Below are 19,480 nucleotides of genomic sequence, written 5' to 3'. Positions count from 1 at the left end.
TTAAAAGAAACTTTAGAGATAGTCTATTTCTTACAGAGCTAACTTACATATTAGAAAATACAACTAAGACTTTTAAGTGTTAATCGCAAAAGGAGTTTTATTAATTAGCTCCCACTATCCTTATTCAGTGACAGAAGTTCTTCTGCCAATGATAGAAAACTAGAATCTGATCACTCCTAAATTCTTGTGTTCCCTTTGAGTAAATGATTTCTTGTCTCTTAGGATAATCAAAGCCTACATCTCTTTTTATGCGTATAGCTACTTGCCTTCTCCCAGAGTGTACTACTGCTGGGTGACTTATGGGTAAAGGAATCCCAGGGGCTTCTTTTCTCTTTCTTGCTCATATTTTTCCCCCAAACTCCACAGTCTCTATTTCTGGCCTCTGTGGAGTTGGAGCTTGGAAAAATGAAGGAAAAGGAAATGGAATAGAAATGTTCTACTTCACCGCTACTGTCATAAGAGGCAAACTTTTTCTGGGCTTAACAGATTTTTAAAGTTGACTTTCTCTTATATTTTCATGGGTCTTTGGAGATCCGTTTTTCTGCACATCTCTTATCTGCAGTTCTTTCTGGGTAAGTTCTTAGCCTCTAGAAGTCTAGAAATAACCTTCAGCTTTTCAGCAGCTGAGCTCTATTTCCCCTTCTTGGTGGCCCTCTTAAGAAGGATCTAAGACAACCCTTCATGATGGCTCTCACACTCAGATTTCCCAAATGGCTCCTGAGAAACTTTCACACATTTTTATTGGGGGGGGGGGTCTGGTTAATTCAGGGAGTTTAGACTTATTCTAATGCAGCAGTAAATCTGTATTATCCTACCTCACTCTTTCCAGTGTGTGGAGTGTGAGTCAAATACCAGTCCTCTTAGTTAGGGAGAACATACAGCAGTCTTTCCAGGTTTGTTCCATTAAAACTCCTCTCTTCATTTGAGGTGAAGGAGTAAGTATACTGTCTTAGGCATTAGATTTGATTTTATCCTACTTAGACCTAATAGATTAACCTGTTACTCTTTCAGGGTTGCTGACAGAAGGCATAAATCAGGAGACTTTATTATTCACAGCACAGCAAGTATCAAGAACATTCAATTTATGTCAGTTCTCCTATACCCCAAGTCCCATGGGGGAATGAGGAAGACTCAGATGGATTCTGTATATATAGTAGATCATATTATAGAATAGGAACACTGAGCTTATGTAATCCACTGCTTTTATAATAAGCAGTAAGCAGATTGATCTTTTGTCCCAGAGGGAACATAAATGAAACTGTTACATTGTTTTCTTTTCCTTCTTTTTACTATTCTAATTTTTATAAACAAAAATTTAAAAAGATAAATTTACTATTCTTAAGGCGCTCAATGGAAAGAAAAAAAAAATCACATGTTGCTTCTTTATTTAACCAGCAAGCCCTCTCATTAGTAGGATATATTTTTTTAGATGGAACCATCTGAAGGAGTAAAATAAATGATTAGGCATATTTCTTGCTTCCAATCAAAAGTGATTAATGAGTTTTATTGATATGGTCTCCTTTTTAAAGTAAAACTTTCCTTATACTTTAATAAAACTATAGTTTTACTGAGAGGGTACATTCTGCCTTAACTTTGTGTTCGTTCTTGGCATTTTAAAATACATATTGTTAATAATACTAGGGAAAAACAATTGCAATAATGGTTTCTCTGGACCGACAAGATAATAGTCTGAATATTTTTAGTCAAATCAAAGGAATTATGTGATAAACCTTTAAAAAATACATATATTATTTATCCAGTAAAGTCTGTAAGTTGAATTGTAAATATGTTTTTAATCCTTTCACTATCTTTTAACAGTCAGGCCCAATAGGAACAATTTTGAAGGTCACACAAATTGTTTATCAAAAAATACAGAAACTTACCAGTAAGTTAATATACAGTCATTTAATTGTTTCATTAAATTTTTGTTCATTATTATTTCAGCTTCACAGCTTATAATATCTCCAGCATTAAAAAAGGAAGTTATGCAGTGGTTGAAATTATGAGCCAGTAGTGACTGGTAGTTATTTACAGTTGAACATTCACACAGTATTCAGTAGCATTGCTAGGTGACAGAGGTTCCAAATGAAGGCCATAGAACTGAATTTACCATTTATTAGCTGTTTCACATTGGGATGGTACTTTGCTTTTGAGTTTTTCTCATCTGCAATATGATATAATAAATTTGAGGCATCAGATGGGTTTGTGAACAGTGTTTTTAAATTTTAGTCTTGTATTGTTAAAATGTCTCTGTTGACAAATATGGTTTATTAATAGTTGTAAGTACATTTCTATATTAAAACTTAATGTATAAAAATTCTCCCAAACCTAGCTGTATCTGTAGAGGTGAATCTGGGGGTGGGGAGCATAGTATGTGGAATCTCTGTTCCTGGATCAGTGTGTTGATGTGCAGTCTGCATGTAGGCAAGCATGTCTGTCTGTGGATGTATAGGCGTTGATGTGTTTACAGATGACCCTTCCCTTGTGTATATGTATTGTGCATGCACATACGTGTTTTCTTAGTGCATGTTTGTGTGCATGTCTTAAAGAACAATTTGTTCATCAGGGTTTGCATACTGGCACTTTAAAGAAAAACAGGAAAACAACACCGATTATTCATTTTTATAGAAAGGCAAAAGAAGTTTAAAATTTTTGGAAGTTTGAGATTTTTATTGAGGGATATAATATATAAAATTTGCTTTTAACTAGACTATAGACCTTTCTTTTGAGACACGTGATCTTTATAAGCCTTAAAGTTTATCATATATTTCCTGTTTTATAAAGAAGGGAATAACATGAGATTCATGATTTTCCAAACAATATTTTCATAAAAATTACTTGAGTTAATATCTTTAGTGATTGTTTTGGGGAAGGAATTATCTCAGTTCAGCTTTTGTCATCTTTTACATTCCTATTTGTCTGTAATTTTTGTAAGAAAATTGTGTGTGATTAACTTCATTCTTCAGTCAGTATAGAATGGTGATTAAGAGAGCAGACTCTGGGATTCCACTTCGTGAGTCTAAACACTTGTTTACCACTTAATGATGTAACTTTTAGCAGGCTTTTTTTTTTTTTAACATTTCTACCTGTGTATTTCTTCACCTCTGAAATAATACCTATCTCACATGCTTTTGTTGAAAAATAAATGAGATAATTCACATAAAAGCAAGTAGCAGAGTGCCTTCTACAATGTTAGTAATAAATAATTAAATAGGCAAATTTTATTGATGCTTTTCTATTGTTAATTGGCACTGTCATCAGACAAACTTGCCTATAATTACTCTTAATAATTACTGGAAAGAATATGTTATTAGGCAGAATGTGCATCATCAAAGCATTTTCAGCGTGCTGAATTATAATTTGTTTAAAATTGTATTACCTTCATTTGGCAATGGATAAATTTCTATTATAGGAATATCTCTTTACACAAAGAGGGTGTGTTCTAATGTCTATTAATTGTTAGAAACGTTATTAACAGAAATAGACATCATAGTTGTATATTTGCAGAGGTCTTCTGTTTTCTGGTAGCTCATTCCCTCTTGAGTAATCAGCATGATTCCCTCTTCTGTTAGCGCTGTTTCCTATTGAGAACCTTAGAACCTAATTACAGCCTTGAGCATTCATTTCTCCTTCCAGGTAACTGAACTAAGAATTTTTGCCTCATTTGAGTCAGGTCACTGCTTTCTGCTCTTCAGCTATTACCTTCAGTGACCTAGTATTGAGAATATAAGCATTTCCCCAGAAAATCTTCTATGTTCCAGCCTGCTATGTTAAAATAAAAGAATACCCTTCACCTCTAGCAATGGAAGTAGAGTTCCAGTTGTTTCATGTCTTTGTCATCATTTGATTTTGTTGTCTTTTAAGTTTAGACATTATCATGGGTGTTCATTTATATTTCCCTCATTAGAATGATGTTGAATACATTTTTTTAATGCATATTGACCATTTGGATATTCTCTTTGGCTAAGTACCTGTTAAAGGTCTTGGTTTACTCTTAGTCTTTTTCTTATTGCTTGTAGGTGTTCTTTACATATTGTGGATATGAATTCTTCTTTGGATATATGTGCTGTAAATATCTTTTCCCCAGTGTATGGCCTGCCTTTTTATTCTAATGGTAATTTCTTTTTCAAAGATGAAAAAAATCATAGCTGTTATTTTTGGTTTCTGTTAAATACGATTTTAGCTTTAGTCACCATGTTCTGGACAGGTACTACCCTTATAGATCACCTTTGTGTGAATTAGATAAAAACACCCCCTCTTAAGTATCTGCAGCCCCATTAGCATAAGATTTTTTTTTAAAGGTTAGTGTCTTTCAGTGAAGGAAAAGGCTTCTTTCAGGTAGCCTGCGTATTCTGCTATGGCTACAGCTTGCTGAGTAGAGCTTGGTCTGGCCTGGATTTACCCCTCAGTCTGGTGCCTTAATATTTGCTCTGTACTCAAACTGCAAACCAAAGATGGCACCCTAGGGCAGGTTATCTTTAAATAATCAGAGTTTCTAACTATTGAATACCAATTATTATAGTTTATACATTGGATTTTCTCCTTTAAAAAGGTTGTTCTTAAGTTGGGGGGAGTTAACTTCCAAAATTAATTTCCTACTTTTGAGTTGGTTATGACTTAAAAGTCTGGTTATCAGTTAGATGTCTCACACCCAGGATATGTTTTTCCCACTGAAACACTGTTCTGTGGATCTTGGTTATTACCCAACCTATAGTAGTGGGATAGAGAGAGACCTTACCCACTGTGTGTAATGGGTGGCCTTTCTATAGTAAATATTGTTTACCTGTCTGTCTTAGGGTAGCAGTGGCATACTTCCTATATTGTCCTAACATTATAAATAATTACTGCACTTTCCATCTACCTCTGATGACTGTGTTTAAATTGTGGTGCAGTGATACTTGTGGATAAGAAGGACTAACTGAGAATACCAGGTCTCTTGCTAGTGATAACCTATAACATTTTTTGTGGTTTTAGGCTAGCTCCCTTCTTTTTTTTTTTTTCTTTTCTTCCCAAAGCCCCCAAATCCTGCTTCCTCTCTCACTGCCATCACTTCGTCCTTTTAAGATTTCCCATTTCCCTGCCCTATGGTGGAATATAATTTATTCTGAGAAAGATTTCTGTCTTCTTCAGTCCTTGAGGCAAAAGTGCTCAACCAGTCTTTTGAGGGTAAGGGTTTTGGTTTTGATTTTGTATTTTTATTTTTATTTATTTATTTTATCATGCTTTAGGTTCTGGGGTACATGTGCAGATCATGCAGGATTGTTGCATAGGTACATACATGGCAAGGTGATTTGCTGCCTCTATCCCCCCATCGCCTATACCTGGCATTTCTCCCCATGTTATCCCTATCCCTCTTCCTCCCCTATCCCGCCAGCAGACCCCAGTGTGTGATGCTTTCCCCGTGTCCATGTGTTCTCATTGTTCAACACCCACCTATGAGTGAGAACATGCGGTGTTTTATTTTCTGTTCTTGTGTCAGTTTGCTGAAAATGATATGTATTTTTATTTTCTTTTAGATGTTATCAGTAGTGAGGGAAATAAACAGGAGAAAAATGGCAAATAAACAGAGATGATGTTACCAAGCTTTCAAAAAATGTGTTTCTGGTTCTCAGACATTAAGTGAGGCCAGTTTCTGTTTTTTCTTCATTTAATTTCATAAATGCTTTAATCTTTTCTTTGTGACTATGATAATTACTCTTTGTACAGTTATTATTTATTCCTTGTGACCCAGGATCACTTATTTCCTTTATCTTGTTTTTTTTTTTTTTTCATTTTTTGCTTTTTGTTATTTTTTTGAGACAGAGTCTCACTGTGACCCCCAGATTGGAGTGCAGAGATGGTATCTCAGCTCACTGCAACCTCAGCCTCCCAGGTTCAAGCCATTCTTGTGTCTCAGCCTCCCGAGTAGCCAGGACTACAGGCATACACCATTACACCTGGCTAATTTTTGTGTTTTTTTAGTAGAGATGGGGTTTCGTCATGTTGGCTAGTCTGGTCTTGGACTCCTGATCCACCCGCCTCGGCCTCCCAAAGTGCTGGGATTGCAGGTGTGAGCCACTGCACCCAGCCCTATTTATTTTTTTATCATAGAGAGTTATCTGTCTTGATTTTATATTGGTTACTATAAATTTTGATTCATTTTCTTATAAAAAGTAATGCTGTCTGCAAGAAAATTATGTCAGTTCAACAGAGAGGAGGGAACACAAATAGTAACATAATCTTATTTGTACATCTTTTTTTTTGTAAGCACATTTTATGAGAGATCCATAAGCTACATAGAGCTTTAAAAAACCTAAAGAGATCTAAAGATCTTAAGTATAAAAGAAAGGATATAAATTCTTCCTTGTTTGGGTGCTTTGTTTTCTTCTGTATTATTTTCTCTTCTGTTAACCACAGGCAAATATTAGTTTTCTCAGCAACTTATGTACTTTTACCCTTGAGCATTTATAGGATTTAATAGTAATTTTCTATTGTGCTTTATATTGCCATGGTTATTCAAGGTAAATATTTAGATAATTTTATAATACATTATCTCTCTGGGCTCATTGTAGATTCAGGGAATAATTATTGATTAACATCATCTTTTCTACAAGGAAAATAATACCAATATTAAATGACTTCCCCCAAATTGTTAATGGTTTACTTAAAAATGCTTGGGAAATTGTTAATTATTTTTTTATTATACTTTAAGTTCTGGGTGCATGTACAGAACGTATAGGTTTGTTACATAGGTATGCACGTACCATGGTGGTTTGCTGCATCCATCAATCCCTCATCTACATTAGGTATTTCTCCTAATGCTGTCTTTCCCTTAGCCCCCCCACTCCCTGACAGGCCCCAGTGTGTGATGTTCCCATCCCTGTGTCCATGTGTTCTCATTGTTCAATACCCACTTATGAGTGAGAACATGCAGTGTTTGGTTTTCTGTTCTTGTGTGTGTTTGCTGAGAATGATGGTTTCCAGCTTCATCCAAGTCCCTGCAAGGGACATGAACTCATCCTTTTTTATGGCTACATAGTATTCCATGGTGTGTATGTGCCACATGTTCTTTATCCAGTCTTTCATTGGTGGACATTTGGGTTGGCTCCAAGTCTTTGCTATTGTGAACAGTGCTGCAATAAACATACACGTACGTGTGTCTTTATAATAGAATGATTTATATTCTTTGGGTATGTGCCCAGTAATGGGATTGCTAGGTCAAATGGTATCCCTAGTTCTAGATCCTTGAGGAATCACCACACTGTCTTCCACAATGGTTGAATTAATTTACACTCCCACCAACGGTGTAAAAGCATTCCTAGTTCTCTGCATCCTCTCCAGCATCTGTGTCTCCTGGTTTTTTAAAGATCGTCATTCTAACTGGCGTGAAATGGTATCTCATTGTGTTTTGATTTGCATTTCTCTAATGACCAGTGATGATTAATTCTCAGGAATTTTTTTTTTACATCACCTAAAACATGTTAAGTAGTTTAATGAATTCCAGGTCATATTATAGTAATGACTTCTGTAAAACCAGGGAAATGTGATCCTTCCATTTAAGAGAATATACCCAAAATTATATTTGTTTTTAAAGGTTTAATGATTAAAGAGTAATATATAGTAATATATTAAATATTAATAAGTTACTAATACCAATAGCTTTGATTCTTCACAACACCATGGGATTTACAATTTTAGTGTTTAGTAACTGATAAATCCAGATCCCTTTTGTTTATGTAAGACAGGAACTTAAAAACTAATGTGGTCCCTATGTTTAGAGGTCAGGTTTAACTTTAATCAGTTGGCATTTGAAATATTATTTTTCATCTTATAAAAGGTTTTCAAAAAGGAAGATATTTCTGGTGTTACAAAAGTAAAATCTGAAATAATCTGGGGAAATATAGTTAGCATATTTACTAGTAACACTATTCAAATTTGTAAAAGTGAAGCAATTGTAGCATATATTTATTTCTCATTTTAATAATCTTAATTCCAAAAACTTGGAAGAACAAATCATTGTGGTAAAATATTATCTCTTCTTTGAAACTTGAAAATTTTTTTATCAATACCCCCAAACTGAAGAAATAAATATAAAAATTTGGTATTCACTTTTATTCTCTTCTTGCTTTGTTCCCTTTCCCTCTCCCCAAAGCAGATCGCCAAACTGAGGCAGCAGCTACAACGCAGTAAACAAAGTAGTCGTCACAGTAAGGAGAAAGATCGCCAGTCACCTCTTCATGGCAACCATATAACAATCAATCACACTCAGGTAGGCTAACTTCTTCTTGTCTAGATTTGAATAATAACTTTTAGTTCATTAAGGAAGAGAATTCATCATTTTAGCATTAAATAAATACAATGAATCTTTAGCTCTACTAAATTACTTCTTTGTAAAATGATTATAAAAAGATTATTAAAAAGCAGCCAGATGAGGTGGCTCACTCCTGTAATCCCAGCACTTTGGGAGGCCAAGGCAGGCAGAGCACTTGAGGACAGGAGGTTCAAAACCAGCCTGGCCAACATGGTTAAACCAGCCTGCCTCTACTAAAAATACAAAAAAAAAAAAAAAAATAGCCAGACTGGTGGTGGGTGCCTGTAATCCCAACTACTCTGGAGGCTGACACAGGAGACTTACTTGAATTCGGGAGATGGAGGTTGCAGAGAGCCGAGATCATGCCACTGCACTCCAGCCTGGGTGACAGAACTAGAATACATCTCAAAAAAAAAAAAGTAGATTAAAAAGCATATGTTTAGCCTTGTCTTAATAACACGTATAACACAGGATAGTGGTCTCAAGGATGATACTGACCTGGACTAAAATCTTTACTTAATTCACTTATTGAGCAACTATGGGCATTATTTCATTTAATCTTCCTGACAGTTCTTTCTTTTTATGTCTATGTATCTTGTCCCTATTTTACATATGATGAATTTGAGGATTAACGTTTTTATTTTCCGCTAGAAATAAATACTAAATATCCTATGGAACAAAATAGTAATGTAACAGAAGAAACCCAAGCAGTGTATCAAAACAAACCCAATTAGGATTTGTTTCACAAAGATAAGGATGATTCAACATTGAGAAATGTATTAGTTTAGTTCATTGCATCGGAAAACCAAAGTAGAAAAAAACATTTGATTTTCTAGATGCTGAATTACACTTGATAAAAACTCAGTATCTTGTGATTTAAAAAAAAACTCTTACTAAACTAAAATTAGGATATTTCCTAATGTGACTAACTACAAATACAGTGAGACCCTACCAATAAAATATTAGTAGCATAATTGTTGAAAAATCAAGTCAAAGATGTCTGTAATTATTGATATTATTTGCTAGTGGTTCAGAGGTTCTAGAACAGGTCAGTAAGAAAAAGAATCATCACTACTTGCATATGATATTATATATTTAGAAAATCAAAGTGAATTAATAAGACTACTAAAACTAATGATAGGATAGCGAAAATGAAAGTTACTAATAATACCAACTGTTGATAAGGATGTGGAAAAATCAAAACAGCCACACATTGTTGTGGGAACACAAAAAGGTAGAGACTTTGTACTTTTTACTTTGGCAAATATATTGTCATTTTCTTAAGAAGTTAAACATATGCTGACCATTAAACTACAGTTTTCACCCTTTGGTATCGGTCCATGAGAAATAAAAGCATATGTCTACATAAAGACTTGTACATGAGTCTTCTGAGACATTATTCATAATACTAAAAAAAAAAAGGATATAGACAAACATCTTTCAAGTTGTGAGTGAATAAACACTTCATATATCCATGCAATGTAATACTATTATGCAGTAAAATGAAAGGAACTACTGATACATGGAACAACATGGTTAAATCTTAAAAACATGCTAAGTGAAAGAAATCAGGAGCAAAAGGCTACATACTATGATTTGTTATTTTAGATTCTCAAAAAGGAAACATTATCAAAACAAAGTTTTAGGGATGGGGGATTGACCACAGAGAAGCCCTAGGGAAAGTTTTTGGATAGAAGGTTCTGAATGTGACTGTACTGATAATTGTAGGACTGTATCTGTGTAACAGAGCTCAACAAACTGCATACTTAAAGAGGGAAAATTTTTTTGTATGCCTCTTATACCTCATTAGAGCTGTAAAACCAACTGGTAAGCCTGAACCTTTGAAGTAAAAATTCATACATGCCTTTTTTTTTCTTCATCTGATAGAAGTAGGATATCCTTATTGTTTATTTCAAGCAGTTTTTCTCTAGGAGTCCAATGCACTTAACACGAGATCAGTTGACCCATTGACTTAATAATTGTTCTAAATTACGTTGAATTTTTGCCATGTGGTTCTTCTTAAAAATGGTTATCCTTTGCTATACATACTGAAATATTTGTAGGTGAAATATGAAGTCTAGAATGTACTTTAAAATATTCCAAAAACCAAAAAGGGGTATTCACATGAAACAAATTGGTAAATGTTGATAATTTTTGAAGCTGGATTATGTGCAGGTAGGGGTTTATTATTTTACTCTGTTGAATTATGTTTATGATTGGAATTTTCCATAATGAAAAGGGGAAAACTGAAGCTAGATGATTAGATAAAGTATAAACATACCCAAATTGTTTTCTCTTGTACTAGTAATAACGTGCTTGAAAATATAATAAAAAATATAAAATGCCTAGAATCACATTTAAATATGCAAACTTTACATCTCTGAGAACATGAAATACAAGACAAATAAATGGGAAGTCTTAACACATTGATAGATGGGAAGATTCAGTATCTTTCAAATAGCAATTTACCTGAAATTAATGTACAAATTGTTTTGAGTTCCAGTGCAAATTTAAAAGGAATTGTTTTTATTACTTGAAAAATTGTCTTCAAAAGTCAATGAAAAAAGCAATGCTCATTTATAGAAAATTTGAAAAGACTTTTCCTACAAGATACTGAAATGTAATATAAAATTATAGCAATTAAGTGGCACTCTGTATAGGATTATCAGATAGTAGCTCCAGGAAATCAAATATAGAATCCATAAAGAAGTATTACAGCAGTGGGATTACTGTGGCGGGGGCGGGGGGGAAGAATACTTAGACTTTACACCATGCACAAAAATAAATCATGATAGGTTAAGTATTTAAATATGAAAAAATTGTAAAAATGCTGAAAGAAGAATATTTGATAAAAGTTGATTACCTATTTGATAAAATACAGTTAACCCTTGAACAACAATTGGGGTTGTGGCATTGACCCCCTCATGCAGTTGAAAATTTGTTTATAACTTTGGCTTCTGAAAAACTTACCTACTAATAGCCCATTGCCCAGGAGCCTTACTGATTACATAAAAATAGTGCTTAACATATTTTGTAGGTTTCATGTATTCTCTATTCTTCAATAAAGATACAGAAAATAAATGGTAATTATTAAAGTCATAAAGAAGAGAAAATGTATTCAGTGTTCATTAAGTGGAAGTAAATCATCACAAAGGTCTTCCTCCCCATTGTCTTCACTTTGAGTAGGCTGATTAGGAGAAGAAAGAGGAGAGGTTGGTCTTGCTGTCTCAGGGATAGCAGAGGTAGGAGAAAATCTGTATGTAAGTAGACCCACACAGGTCAAACCCATGTTGTTCAAGGGTCAACGGTATTTGAAAAAATATGTGATACTAACATATAAAAAAGTTTAAACCACATTATGAAAAAAGCTCATGCATCAATAAGAGACAAAAGACATTGATGAGCAGCAGCTCACAACTGGCAAGAATACACCATTGTATGAGAAATATTGTTACCGTGCTAACCAATGATTAGCAGTTCACCTTAACACAGACCATGTATATCAACTTGATTCAGTGTAAGATAGAGGTCATATGTTGTTTTAATTTTTACCTTATTAATCTTTATTTTTCTTACTTCTTTTCTGTTGTATAAATCCTTAAGCATCAAAGGGATTGTCTTGCAATTTTTACTTAACAACAGCTATTAGTGGTAGTTAATTTTTGAGAACTCCTGCCAAGGACTTTTGAAAACAGCCTTTAAATTGTTAAGAGAGTTGAACTTAGTATAATACTGTTGCCATTACTTAATAATCCAACAGATTTTCTTAAATAGTTGACAAAATGGAAATGCAAAATACTAGAAGGTAATTGTCACTATACAGAAAACAAACATCTTTTAAACATGTTAATACAGAGCTATAGAGTGGACTTACATGATATAATTAAGTTACATGATTTCAACTATGCTGTTCCGTGAAACAGAAAAAGGAAAACAGTGTAATGCAGAAGATTCTGCCTGCCATTCTACTGAACAAGTATATACATTACACAGTTATATCATTATACTTACATAAAGGGATTTGAAAGGATTATTCTGATTATATAATTTTCATTTTACTTCCTTCAGAACCTAAATTTCTGCATGTGCACCTGAATTTTTATTGTATTTGAAAGGTCAGAAATAACTCTGCTCATTGAGTTTCAATTTTGGTATTTACCATACTCTTTAGTCTTGATTGCCTTGACCACAAATAATTTGATACCACCTTTATCTTATCTCATAGGCTACTGGATCAAGGTCAGTTCCTATGCCACTGTCAAATGTATCAGTGCCAAAATCATCTGTTTCACGTGTGCCCTGCAATGTAGAAGGAATAAGTCCTGAATTAGAAAAGGTATTCATTAAAGAAAGTAATGGGAAGGAAGAAGTATCCAAGGTAAGGTTACTTGGGATATTTGAATCCTTTTTTTTTTTTTTTGATATAACAAGCTGTCTGAAAAGTACTTTTTTGGTAACAGCTTTATTAAGATGTAATTCACATACCATCCAATTTACTCAGTTAGTGTACAATTCAGTGGTTTTAAACATATTCAGAGTTATACAACCATCATCACAATTAATTGTGCAGCATTTTCATCACCCCCAAAAGAAACATTGTATCCTTTCACAGTGGTCCCTCATTTCCCTATAATACTCTTGGCCCTAGGCAACCACTAATCTGTTTATGGATTTTTTGGTTGTTGTTCTAGACATTTCGTATCAATGGAATCGTACAATGTGGCTTTTTGTAACTGGCTTCAACTTAGCCTAGTGTTTTTAAGGATCACCCAGGTTTAGACTGTTATCAGTGACTTCCTTTTTATGGCCAAATAATACTCAGTTATATGGATTTTACTTATTCAGTTATAAATTAATGGAAATTTGGATTGTTTTACTTTTTGGCCATTGTGAATAATGCTTTTATAAACATTTGTATACAAGTTTTTGTGTCAACATACTGTTGGCATTTCTCTTGAGTGTAAACCTAGGGTTGGAATTAGTACTAGGCTAATATAGTATTAGGAATTAGTACTAGGCTAATATTAGTATTAGGCTAATATAGTACTTTATTTTCACCTTTTAGGGAACTGCCAAACTCCTTTCCAAAGTGTCTGCAACATTGTACATTCCTACCAGTGTATAAGAGTTGCAATTTCTTTGCATCCTAACACTTGTAATTATCTGTCCTTTTCTTTCTTATAGCAATCTTAGTGGATGTGAAGTGATATATCATTGTAGTATTAATTTGCATTTCCTAATGGCTGAAGATGTTAAGCATATTTTCATATGCTAATAGCCATTTGTATGTTGGAGAAATGTTTATTTAGATCTTTCTCCCCATTTTAAAATTGGCAGTGAAATTGCTAGGTCATAGCATTTGTACATTTAAAATATTGATGAATATTGTCAGAATTACCCTCCCAAAAGGTTGTACTATTTTACTCTCCTTTAACATTTCATGTTAAGTTTTTATTTTTATGTATATTATTCCATCAAGGAACTCTTTAGACATATGGCATCTCTGTTTGCCATTGGACTGTTTTCTTTTCTTTTTTTGAGACAGAGTGGCGCTGTTGCCCAGGCTCGACTGCAGTGGCACAATCTCAGCTCACTGTAACCTCTGCTTCCCAGGATCAAGCGATTCTCCCACCTCAGCCTCCTGAGTAGCTGGGATTACAGGCACACACCACCATGCCCATCTAATTTTTGTAATTTTAGTAGAGACAGGGTTTTACCATGTTGGCCAGGCTGGTCTCAAACTCCTTACCTCAAGTGATTCAACCACCTAGGCCTCCCAAAGTGCTGGAATTACACATGTGAACCACTGTGCCCAGCCCATTAAACTGTTTTCTTTATACATTAAGTGTAAGGACAGTAATGTAAGGACATAAACTTGATCTCATTTTTGGAAGATGAGATAATTCACGTATTTGCTGATTCCTTAAAAACCAAAACTATACTAAAATAAAAAGCTTGATAAAGTACTTCTCCTTTTAAATAAGCCTTACTTCAGTAGTAGCCGTATCAGAATTATTCTGGGATAACCTACAAACTTACAATTTTTAGAAGTTTTAGATTTATGATTAAATGTACCTAAAAAGTTTAATGAATCAAAACATCACCATGAATTGTCCAGTAGCCAAAAAAGGAAAGTTGTCTTGTTAACTATATCAGTATTCCAGTGCAGTTAACAAGACAATTTGTTAACATTTTTTTTTTTTGGGTGGGGGAGGAAGGCAGGAAGGGAGGGAAGAAGGACGGTAGGGAGGAAGGAAGGGATGAAGGAAGGAAGGAAGGAAGGGAGGAAGCGGGGAGGGAGAGAGGGAGGGAAGGGAAGGAAGGAAATCAAGCAATGAGAGAGACATTGCCGACCTGGATCTATAGGTTTACAAGTTGATTTCTTTTTTTTTGAGAGAAGGAAAGAAAAAAAAATAATAAGTAAAGGAGAGGAAGAAAGAGGAAGAGAAAGAGGGAGAGTAAATGGAAATATTGCTTTATTTTGAAAAAAATTGAGTATTAATAATGGCCAATCAATGTTTCATTTAAACTTATGGGTAGGTGTGATGTGATATTGACAAGAATGTATATTTTGTGTATTTGAAGTGGAGAGCTCTATGAATATTTATTAAGTTTACTTGTTCCGGATCTGAGTTCGAGTCCTTGATATCCTTATTAATTTTCTGTCTCATTGAATCTAAGTCTCGTATCTGGGTGTTAGGATCATTAGCTCTTGTTGTTGCATTGATCCTTTTACCACTATATCTTTGTTGCTTTAAAATCTATTTTCTCCGATACGAGAATTGCAACTCTTGCTTTTTATTTATTTATTATTTATTTTTGCTCTCCATTTGGTTGGTAAATCTTTCTCCATCCCTTTGTTTTGAGTCTTTGTGTATCCTTGCATGTTAAACAGGTCTGGATGTAACATGCCATTGGGTTTTGGCTGTGTCTTTTGATTGGGGGATTTAGTCAATTTAAATTTAGGGTTACTGCCATTTGATGTTGACTGGCTGTTTTATCCATTCGTTGGTGTAAATTCTTCTTTATGTTGGTGCTCTTTACTTTTTGGTGTATTTTTAGAAAGGCTAATACTGGTTGTTTCTTTCTGTGTGTAATGCTTCTTTCAGAAGCTCTTGTAAAGCAGGCCTGGTGGTAATAAAATCTCTGAGTTCTTGCTTGTTCCTAAAAGATTTTATTTTTCCTTCAGTTGTGAAGCTTAGTTTGGCTGGATATGAAATTCTGGGCTGAAGGTTCTGTTCTTTGAGAATGTTGAATATTGGCCCCCACTCTCTTCTGGCTTGTAGAGTTTCTGCTGCGAGATCTGCTGTAAGTCTGATAAGCTTGCCTTTGTGGGTAACATGACCTTTCTCTCTGGCTGCCCTTAGTATTTTCTCCTTCGTTTCAACCCTGGTGAATCTAACGATTATGTGCCTTGGGGTTGCTCTTCTTGAGGAATATCTTTGTGGTGTTCTCTGTATTTCCTGGGGTTGAATTTTGACCTGCTTTGCTAGTTTAGGAAAATTTTCCTGAATAATATCCTGAAGGGTATTTTCCAGCTTGGATTCATTCTCTCCGTCGCATTCAGGTACACCTATCAAACGTAAATTTGGTCTTTTCACATAGTCCCACATTTCTTGGAGACTTTGCTCATTCCTTTTTATCCATTTTTCTCTAATCTTTTCTTCATGTTTTATTTCATTAAGTTGGACTTTGACCTCTGATATCCCTTCTTCTTCTTGAACAATTCGAGTGTTTAAACCTGTGCATACTTCTCGGAGTTCCTGTATTGTATTCTTTAGTTCCATTAATTCACTCATACTCCGCTCTAAGTTGTCTATTCTCAATAGGATTTCATCAAACCTTTTTTCAAAGTTCCTAGTTTCTTTACGTTGGGCTACAACATGGTCTTTTAACTCACCGAAGTTTCTTATTATCCATTCCTTGAAGAGTGATTCTGTCATTGGGATGCGCTCGTTCTCCATCAAGCCTTGTTCCATTGTTGATGTGGAACTGTGATCATCTTTAGAGGGAGAGGTGTTCTGATTTTGAGTATTCTCAGCTTTTTTACACTGGTTTCTTCCCGTCATTGTAAATTTATCCTCCTGTCTCTTTGAAATTACCAACTTTCAGATTAGGTCTCTTGAGTTAGTCCAGGTTGTTAGTTCCCAGGGCCAGAGCAGAGGCGTTAAAACTGATGGTGCTTTTCTGCCCAGGATTCTCCTGTCGGGCTTCCTTCTTGTGTCGGTAGTAGGCGACTCTGCCTTCCCGGGGCTCCAAACCTCGGTCAGAAGGGAAACCGGTCCTGTTTACTCTGCGCCTAGCGCTCTCGCACCAAGGTGCCATCACAGCGGCTGTGCTGGGCTCTGGTGTCCTGCTGGGAACCCGTGCAGGTCCTCCGAACCTGTTTACTTTGCTCCGAGAGCTGCCGCGCCGAGGTGCCGGCGGAACCGCTGCACCGGCCACGAGAGTCGCGCTGGCCACCCGTGTGTTTCCTCCACTGGGGGATCTCCTGCTCCGTGAGCGACCAGAATTTGTCTGAAAGTGTGGCGTCCTCTGGTTCTCCGCGCCTTCCCTGAGAGCTGCAATCCCGGGATGTTAGTGATCGGCCATCTTGGATCATCCTGCCTTGTTAACATTTTTTGTTCATAAAATGAACTGATATATAAATAATTAAAAACTCTCTTTAGAATAGTCATTGTTAGGTTGTGAAGTTGGTATAGTTTTTGTTTAGCAGCATTCTGTAGACAAATGAAGTTTTTAACTATTAGGTTCAAGGGCACATGTGCAGGTTTGTTATATAGGTAAATTGCATATCACGAGAATTTGTTATACAGATTATTTCACCACTCAGGTAATAAGCATACTACCTGATAAGGTGGTTTTTCAGGTATTACTCCCACCCTCCACCCTCACATAGGACCTAGTATCTGTTGTTACCTTCTTTGTGTCTATAGGTACTCAATGTTTAGTTCCCATTTATAATTGAGAATATGTATAGTATTTGGTTTTCTGTTCCTGTTTTAGTTTGCTTAGGATAATGACCTTTAGCACCATCCATGTTGCTGCAAAGGATATGATCTTATTCTTTTTATGGCTGCATAATATTCCATGGTGTGTATGTACCACATTTTCTTTATCCAGTCTACCACTGATGGGCATTTAGGTTGATTCCATGTGTTTGTTATTGTAAATAGTGCTGTGATGAACATTCACACGCACATGTCTTAATGGTAGAACAATTTATATTCCTTTGGGTATATACTCAATAATGGGTTGCTGAGTTGAAAAGTAATTCTGGTTTGAGTTCTTTGAGAAATCACCACAGTGCTTTCCACAGTGATTAACCTAATTTACATTCCCACCAGTAGTGTATAAGCATTCCCTTTTCTCCACAACCTTGCCAACATCTGTTTTTTGACTTTTTAATAATCGCCATTCTAACTGATGAGATGGTATCTCATTGCAGTTTTGACTTGCATTTCTGTAATAGTTAGTGATGTGGAGCATTTTTTCATATGCTTGTTGGCCATGTGTATATCCTTCCTTTGAAAACTGTCTGTCCATGTGATTTGCCTACCTGTTTTTTTTGTTTTGTTTTGTTTTTTAAGACAGGGTCTTGCTCCATTGCTCAAGCTAGAGTATAGTGGCACAGTCATGGCTTACTGTGGCCTCAATCTCTCAGGCCCAAGTGATTCTCCCACCTCAGCCTCCTGAGTAGCTGGGACTACAGGCACATGCCACCATAGCCAGCTGATTTTTTTTTTTTTTAATTTTAGTACAGGCAAGGTCTTACTAATTTGTTTTCATTTTTTAGATTCTGGATATTAGACCTTTGTCAGATGCATAGTATGCAAACATTTTCTCCCATTACATAGGTTGTTTACTCTGTTGTTGAAACCTCTTGTACAGAAGCTCTTTAATTAAGTCCCATTTTTCAATTTTTGTTTTTGTTGCAGTTGCCTTTGGCATCTTTATTATGAAATCTTTGCCGGGTCCTATGTCCACAATGGTAATTCCTAGGTTATCTTCCAGCATTTTTATAGTTTCAGGTTTCATATTTAAGTCTTTGATCCACCTTGAGTTGATTTTTATGGTATAAGGAAGGGATTCAGTTTCAATCTTTTACATATGGCTAGCCAATTATCCCAGCACCATTTATTGAATAGGGAGTCTTTCTCCATTGCTTATTTTTGTCGACTTTGTCAAAGATCAGATGGTTATAGGTCTGCAGTGTTATTTCTGGGCTCTCTCTTCTGTTCTGTTGGTCTATACGTCTGCTTTTGTACCAGTACCATGTTTTGGTTACTATATCCTTGTAGTATAGTATGAAGCCAGGCCATATGATGCCTCCAGCTGTGGTGTTTTGCTTAGGACTACCTTGGCTATTCAAGCTCCTTTTTGGTTCTGTATGAATTTTAAAATAGATTTTTCTATTTCTGTGAGGAGTATCATTGGAAGTTTGATGGGAAGAGCACTGAATCTGGAAACTCCTTTGGGCAGTATGGCCGTTTTTTTTTTTTTTAAGACGGAGTTTCACACTGTCACCAGGCTGGAGTGCAGTGGCATGATCTCAGCTCACTGCAACCTCCGCCTCCGGGGTTCAAGCAATTACCCTGCCTCAGGTTTCTGAGTAGCTGGAAATACAGCCGCGTGCCACCACACCTGGCTAACTTTTTTTTTTTTTTTTTAAGTAGAGACCAGATTTCACTCTGTTGGCCGGGATGGCCAATCTCCTGACTCATGATACATCCACCTTGGCCTCTCAAAGTGCTGGGATTACAGGCATGAGCCACCGCACCTGGGCAGTATGGCCATTTTAACAATATTTATACTTTCTATTCATAAGCATGGAATGTTTTACCATCTGATACTGTCATCTCTAATTTCATTGAGCAGTGCTTTGTAATTCTTATTCTAGAGATTTTTCCCTTCCCTAGATAGCTGTATTCCTAGGTATTTTATTCTTCTTATGGCTATTGTGAATGGATTGTGTTCTTTATTTGGCTCTCGGCTTTGATATTGTTAGTATACAGGAAGACTACTGAGTTTTGTATGTTTTGTTTCTTAAAACTTTGCTGAAGTTTATCAGATCAAGGAGCCTTTGGGCAGATACTGTGAGATTTTTCTAGGTATAGAATCATATCGTCTGCATTCAGGGATAGTTTGCCTTTACTCTTCCTATTTGGATATCTTTTATTTCTTTCTCTT

At 35.5% G+C, this 19,480-nt stretch overlaps 1 protein-coding gene across 6 annotated transcripts in view; it reads left to right on the top strand.

Annotated features, from left to right (window-relative positions):
• The window catches only part of GLCCI1 (glucocorticoid induced 1), a 145,664-nt gene that overhangs the window by 101,524 nt on the left and 24,660 nt on the right, over positions 1–19,480 (top strand). For 3 of the 6 annotated variants that reach the window (XM_054237268.2, XM_054237271.2, XM_054237267.2), the window contains 2 exons: positions 8,135–8,248; positions 12,516–12,668. In XM_054237268.2, coding sequence (XP_054093243.1) covers positions 8,135–8,248; positions 12,516–12,668 — 267 coding nt within the window. Of the gene's footprint in view, positions 1–8,131; positions 8,249–12,515; positions 12,669–19,480 lie in introns of all 6 variants that reach the window. The other 3 variants (XM_054237270.2, XM_035254912.3, XM_054237269.2) reach the window with 1 other exon arrangement.

The sequence above is a fragment of the Callithrix jacchus genome, chromosome 11, assembly GCF_049354715.1.
Source record: "Callithrix jacchus isolate 240 chromosome 11, calJac240_pri, whole genome shotgun sequence".
NCBI lineage: Eukaryota > Metazoa > Chordata > Mammalia > Primates > Cebidae > Callithrix > Callithrix jacchus.
The sequence above is the reverse complement of the archived record's forward strand: the minus strand, read 5'-3'. Positions and strand labels throughout refer to the sequence as shown.